The 7366-nt window shown below is 30.8% G+C and overlaps 3 protein-coding genes across 3 annotated transcripts; 1 reads left to right on the top strand and 2 right to left on the bottom strand.

Annotated features, from left to right (window-relative positions):
• Window positions 1-1318: 1318 nt before the first annotated feature.
• Window positions 1319-2344, top strand: EIN_378770 (serine/threonine protein kinase, putative; the record flags this gene model as incomplete). The annotated part of the gene is made up of 1 exon (XM_004182840.1): window positions 1319-2344. The coding sequence occupies one exon, from the start codon at window positions 1319-1321 to the stop codon at window positions 2342-2344; it is 1026 nt and encodes a 341-aa protein (XP_004182888.1).
• A 507-nt stretch (window positions 2345-2851) lies between these two features.
• Window positions 2852-3943, bottom strand: EIN_378760 (hypothetical protein; the record flags this gene model as incomplete). The annotated part of the gene is made up of 4 exons (XM_004182839.1): window positions 2852-2998; window positions 3044-3121; window positions 3147-3677; window positions 3731-3943. 4 exons carry the CDS (start codon window positions 3941-3943, stop codon window positions 2852-2854), a joined length of 969 nt encoding a protein of 322 aa, XP_004182887.1.
• Window positions 3944-5978: 2035 nt separating this feature from the next.
• Window positions 5979-7366, bottom strand: EIN_378750 (hypothetical protein; the record flags this gene model as incomplete). The annotated part of the gene is made up of 3 exons (XM_004182838.1): window positions 5979-6988; window positions 7066-7198; window positions 7346-7366. Coding segments are annotated over 3 exons (1164 nt in total), but the record flags the coding sequence as incomplete, so codon positions are not given.

Raw genomic sequence — 7366 nt, 5'->3', positions numbered from 1 at the left:
GTCTAGCTTTTTTTTGAAAATTAAAAAAAGGTCACATTTACATTACAATTGACTAAGATTTTTATTTTTTTACAAATTTTGATTTTTCCCGTCCTTGAAGGGTTAATTACTAATTGAATAGTAATGAACAAGTTTATTAATTTATTTTTAAAAACTGTTCCAAATATAACTTTTCATATTTAGTTATTACAATGGTATAGATATTATTAATTATTAGTCGAAACCATGGTTCTGTTCAAAATCTTTGTACCATGTTTGTATCACCAACAAATTGTTTAATAAAATGATATTTATTCTTGTAGATATTTTATAATAAATTGAAAGAATTATATAATTTACATTTTTTTAATAATTAAAATAATGGCTCTTCGGCGACTTTTGATATTTCTAAGAAGTCGACTTTTTGAGATTTTTCAAATGTCGCCGACTTCTTTTAGAACTAAATAACTATTAACTTTAATAAATTATACCATATTAATTATAGTCCCAAAAATGTGTAAAAACACAATAATTGTTATAATTTGTTATATTATAATTATATAAATATAATTTAAAAAATGATTTGAGAAGATATAATTGGGATGGTATTGTTTCATTTTATTTTTTAATAATAATTATATTAAATTTATATGGTTTATTTTTTTAATTCCTTTTTAATGATAAATGGTATTTGAATAGTATTTTAACTAATTATTTGAATCAGCGACTTTTAAGACAACTAAAAAGTCGGCGATTTTTAAAGAAACTGTAAAGTCGCCGAACAGCTATCATAGATAAAAAATTGAAAATTTTCTTGAAAAAGTCAAAATTTTTAAAATGTGATATAATAAAGTTTGTAAGAATAACAATTAAAATTTCATTTGGATAATTATAATATTGTAATTTAGTAATAAAAATAACAATTATCAAACTTGAATAAGTTGAAATAAAGGTTTTCAAGTTCTTTATCTTAATTTATCAAAATAGACAATAGAAAAACCATGAACGAATAAACAAGAGTATCTTAAAGAATTATTAATCTCCTTTTTATATAATTATTAAAAACAACCATTAATTTATTGTAAAATAAACAATATCCAATAATATCATCTCCACACGTTTTTACCGAAATGGTAAAAAATGCACTCCAAGTTAAGAAACATAAAAATACAACACAAAACCAAAAATACTTCGCCTTCAGCGGAAAAAAGAAAAAGAACAAGAAACTGTGTGAACTGAAAAAAGACAAAACACAGTTTGTTGCCTTTAGTTTTTACGTCTCATTCTTTCATTTTGTCAATCTCAAGATTGCTTTACTGGAACGAAAGCTCAAATATAGATGGCGGAGTATGATCAGATATACAACAAGGGCGCTAAAAAGATCGGCTTCGACGACTTTTCCATGGTCAAACTTGTCGGCAAAGGGAGCTTTGGCAAGGTTTGTGTCGTCAAGAAGAAAGACACCGGCGAGATCTTTGCGATGAAAATCCTCGACAAGGGAAAGGTGATGTCAACGAAGCAAGAGAAGCACACCAACGACGAAAAAAAGATCCTTCAGCACATCAACCACCCGTTCATCGTCAAGCTTCACTACGCCTTCCAATCACCGGAAAAGTTATATATGGTCATGGACTACATTCAAGGCGGTGAGCTGTTCCACAAACTCGAAATCGAAACGTCGCTCAAAGAAGATACAGCCAAGTTTTACACGGCCGAGTTGGTTCTTGCTCTGTTGCACTTGCACTCTCTTGGTGTTGTCTATCGTGATTTGAAACCAGAAAACATTATGATCGACCGGACTGGAAACATTGTTGTAACCGACTTCGGACTGAGCAAACAACTTGCAGACGACATGAAAACATCCACATTTTGCGGGACACCAGACTATTTGGCACCCGAGGTTTTGGTCGCAAAGGGTTATGGCATTGGTGTTGACTGGTGGAGTCTTGGGTGTGTGTCGTACGAAATGATGGTCGGAAACACTCCATTTTATACCGACGACGACAACCAAAACCAGACCTATCAAAACATCTTGAACAAAGACGTCGAGTTCACACCAGATATCTCCTCGGACGGACAAGACTTCATTTCGCTTTGCCTTAAAAAAAATCCAGACGAGAGAATTAAAGACGCTGATATCAAGAAGCACCCATGGTTCGAAGGTATCGACTGGGATAAGTTGCTTGCAAAGCAACTTCCTCCACCATGGAAACCCCAAATTCAATCCGCGGACGACACTTCACATTTCGACGAGGAGTTTGTCTCGCAAAATCCAAACACAATGACACCATCCGACACTTCAGCACTTTCGGGACAGGAGTTCAACGGGTTCACATTCCAAAATGAGACTGCGCTTGCAAAATAAAAACGACGAGTCTTTGTGGGGTATTGATCGAATAACATTTTTGGCACTTTTGTTTTTGCACTGAATAACATTTTAAAGTTTTTTAAAATGTATATTTTCAAAAACTTTATTTAAAGTTTTTTATGTATCTTTCGAATAAAAAATGGAATATTTCGGGAAAGTGTCCAATTTTTACAAAATCGCTATTTTTTACTTGTTTTAATTGGTAAAAAAACATATTTTAGTTTTTTTACTGTCTTTTTTGAATAATTTATTTTTTTAATAAACATATTAATTAATTAATTGTAACATCAAAATTATTTAATTTTGATTTCGGTTTTTACTTTGAAACTAATTACATTATTTTTTTTCATTAAAAAGATTTATTATAAAAAAAATAAAAAAGTTTAGATATTCGAAAAAAACAACAGTTAAAAAAAAACTATTATATATTTATACATATTAAGAAGTTAAAATTTGATTGTTTCTTATTGAATAACTTTTTGGAAAACAATTGTTCATGATTATTTACCGCTTTTTGACTCCAGCAAAAAGACCTTCAAAATGTTTATACCCCTTTACCTTTTGGTTTGTTACAATAAACATTTTCAGGTGAAAACACCCCCTAACGTTGTTTTCTTTTATTACGAGTGTTAGTCCATCTCTAGGCCGATTCTTGTTTTTTAAAAAGGTTTCATTTTAGAATGGAATGAAAGAAACAAATAAGTTACAGCTGTTGTTCATTTTCAATGAACATTTTTTGGACTTGAGAATCGAGCTTTGGCAAGACACATTCATCTTTCTTGTCTAGCATCTGACATACCACTTCGTTAATTTTAAAGCCAACATCATAGATTTCATCAATACCAAAGAGATACTTTTCATTCTGATATATCCGTTCGACGTTTTGAAGCTTCATTGTCCCTTTCTTGCCCTTTGTTGTGTTCACCTCGAAAAAGTAGCCAACTTCTCCCAACACGTCCAACAGAAGATGTAAAGCTTCCGTCTTTTTGTTGGTCTGGAACCGCCTATTTGCAGTCTTCTCTGAACAACCCTGCTTCATGTCGTCAAATTTATGATCGTTACATCGCCTTTGTAAAAACTCTTCAATGTCAATGAAGTCCTCAAAATTAAAGGATATTGTTTTAATCTTCACAAATTGGTGTGTAATGACTGCTTTCTTTGGTGGTTTTATTATGGTAATATCACAAAACTTGTTTAAAAGACCAATGAAAATACCTTGCTGACAAGTCTGGTAATCTCTTAGTTTGCGGGATGCAAATTTGCAAGGCTTTTTGGACTGTTTTTCGGAAGAATCTGTCGTGGTCTGATTACAATCAGTAGACAACATGTTCTTTGTTTTTGAAGATTTCTAGTTTATATTGATGTGCTAATTCCACAACGGACTTCCCCAATTGACAAAGTTTCGAAATTCTCTGAATTTTTGGAGCTTCTGCTCGATGGTAATAACGCCAAAACAACATCTTTCAGACGCCCCACCTTTTCTCGACTTCTTTTTGGCAAAAATTTGGGGTTTTTCTCACCAAAAAAACAAGCCATTTTTGACAGAGTTGTTAGTTCATTAATTATGTTGGTATTATTCAACTGCTTTTGTCGCATTTTTATTTTTTTATGCGATAACCATAAAATTATATATGTTATACATTTTTAAACCTAACCATTTGGGAAAATATCGTCGTTAGAAATATTTAATTTGTTTTCCAAATTAGCTACATTTTCCTCGTTATGGTTTTCACTTTTTTGACTTTCAAACACCTGGTCGTGAGGGGTGGCTATTATGTTGTTCAATGCCATTGGTATAGACATCTCCGTATTGTCTCAACCATTATTAATTATTTTATTAAAAATGTAGTCATTTGGCAAACACAAATGGTGTTTTTGCCAAGAACGAAGTATTTTTACTTGTATTGTTCGTTTCGTATGGCCAATTAACAAGTTGGTAACAACTCCATTCAAGTATTTACTTTTTATACTATTAGAAATAATATATAAATTATATGTTATATAATATTTTTGATAATTTTATGCTATATTTACAACATATTTTCGTGATGTTTTAACTCGTTTTATAAACTAGTAATAAACTATAGTGGTGTGAACGACGAAGGTTGATTTATTCATTCTTTTTAACTCAAAACATCCAAATTCGAATCTATAATTGAGCTTTATTTTTAAATTGTCCCCCAAGATTTTTTCAAAAATCGAAAACCACTAAATTCCGATTAATTATTATTTTGGAATTTAATAATTTATTTATGTTTTTATTTGTTTTTTAACACATCTAATTGATGTTAGTTGTACTAAAAAAACGTTGGTTCACTATTTCAAAGATGTTGTGGTGTAATGTACACCATATTTTATATATCTTTATGTGTATTAAAAGAAAATGTTTTATAATAAAGTTATACTGTTATTAACATATACATGCTTTTAACAATTTTCTTTGTCAATTATTTCGAATTTTTTTTATAGTTACACATTTCATTTTGATTTTCTACCTTTATTTCCCGATTGTTTGCTTTTGGATGTTCAAAAAAATAAAAAGATAAAATAATTCAAACATTGTTATTTTGAATAAAAAATAAAGGGGTTTAAAAAGTTTATACTCAAAGAAGTAACATGAAAGACTTACTATATTATGAAATAAACGTGTTTCAATTATGTTATAAAAGGTTATATTTTTATTTTATATTTAATAATCTAAAATCTATTACTTCATCAACAATGAACATTTTCTTCATTTAGATAATTCCATTATCATAATGAGTGGGAAATGAATTTTTAACTTTTGAAAATCTTGTTTTGGTTTTTATTATCTTTTACATTGAATATTATTACTTTAAATCTTTTTGAATGATATTTATTTGTCACTTTTTCAATGTTGAAAAATTGAATTAATATTTGGTTACAACAAAAAATAATGATTATATTAATTAGGTGTTGTCAATTTTTAACTATTATAATGGTTTAAATGTTCCAATTTCAATGAATAATTCTGATTAAGTAAACATCTTATTGTTACTTGTTTATTTTAATGTTTTAATAATGTACCATTTGTTTACAACAAGTAAACAATACAAAAGGTCAATCGTGGTGAGGTAACATGATAGTTTTGAATGTAATACTTTGTTTTCAAATTAAAACTGGTGTTATTAACACAAATAAGTAATTCCTTTTTGTAAAAACTCCTTAACAAAATAGATTATAGTCAGTCTGAAAAAGTTGTCCAGGCATTTTTTGACCATCAAAACTGGAATATTTCGGGAAACAGTTCGAAACACTCCTAAAACATTGTTTCATAATTTTTACCGGGATTTGATCGTTTTTTCCTAATTCCCAAATTTTTAAACATATTTTGTGTATTTTTTTGTCAAATGGACAACGTTTTTTGACAGACTTTATACAAAAATTCATAATATATTCAAACAAGTTTTCTTTGAATGGGAAAACAAAAACATAACACTTGTTTTCTAAAAAAATGATGGCTTAAAAAATTACAATGTGGTTGTAGACTTTCATATCTTATCTTGAATATTTATAAAATAATTCAATACTTCTATGTTATCAATATATCGAAATACAAATAGAAACAACACACCAAATAAACAATAAACTTCAAATTAACAACATCAAATTATTCCAAACAAAACACTTCGAACACCACAACCTCTGAATTGATGTTCTCGAAGAAACAAGGGTTTCCAAATGTTTCGGACGCATAGGAGCTAACAGTAAAATCCGGTTTTAATAATATAGCAGGTCCTTCATTACCTCCACCCATCATAATTGCTTGCTCTGCTATAGAACAGAACATGTTGTTCTTCTTAGTCCAATGGAATGTACTCATCACATTATTTCCTTCAATTTTAAAGACAAAGTCCTCCCCATTGCCAAAGTAGGGTTTCGATCCAAACACAATGCTATGTGATAAAAACATCCCCACTATCTTTTCTTTTGTTTGTATGACAAAGACAAGGGGTTGTTCGTTCTTCAGTAATCTAAACAAATGTAACATTGACACGCCATCTCTTTTGGAATTAAACAAGAGCTTTGGACTCATTGTTCTTCTGTGCACTGGAATATGTTGCCAAATCAACTCAAAAATGTTATAAGTGACAACCACGCAGTCAACACACATCTTAAGTGGCGCAAAACTCTCTCCACTCTGGAAAACAGCACCTAACTGAAATTTAGTCGGTTCAAAATGTAACCCGCTTTGCATGAGACTCGCAGGGTCTGGGTACGCAAATAAAACATAGTTGATAGCACCAAGCATCTCATTCGAAGTTTTCGACGCATTAATAATATCCGAAGCCACTTTGCAAGCAGCGAGGATATACCGAGTTATGCTCCGGATACCAGAGACTAAAAATTGGTCGAAAATGCAGAGCAATCCGCCGTATGGGACATGAGTGGTTAAAAAATTTGTGTAGTGGTCCAAAAAGCTGTTTGGAGCAAATTCGTCGATGAAGGAACTCTTCTTAGGGAACATGTACCGTAGTTGTGTGATCAATTCGCATCCCGCTTTGATGTAGTCGCGTGGCGATAGTGGTAATATTGTATGTGTGAGGAACGACCGTTCGACCAATTTAATAGTGATGGCAAGTGACTCGTCAACAGAGCAACACGACAACAATAAGCCGACTAGACATTAATTGAATCTTAACTACTTATATTGTACTATTATTAATATAATTATTATAAAGTATAGTAATACAAACCAATGTTGGGTAAGATGGGACAATATGTTACACTTGGAAATTTAATAGATACAATTGATAATATAAATCCGACGACGGACATCCCCTTTTCTTGTGGCAAGGGATGCTCGTTAAGGTTGTATAACCCACCAAACTATTCATCACTTTTACTCTTCGTTTTTGGGAGTATACAATTTACTCAAAATTATGTTTACGTGATAACAAAATTGCCTAAGATATGTGGAATGAAAACAAACAGTGAATGGAAACGATAAAACGGTGTTAGGTGGACATGACACACCGAAGTAAAGTAATATCGCTC

This window comes from Entamoeba invadens, assembly GCF_000330505.1.
Source record: "Entamoeba invadens IP1 unplaced genomic scaffold scaff_1105074724957, whole genome shotgun sequence".
Classification (NCBI taxonomy): Eukaryota; Evosea; order Mastigamoebida; family Endamoebidae; genus Entamoeba; species Entamoeba invadens.
The sequence above is the reverse complement of the archived record's forward strand: the minus strand, read 5'-3'. Positions and strand labels throughout refer to the sequence as shown.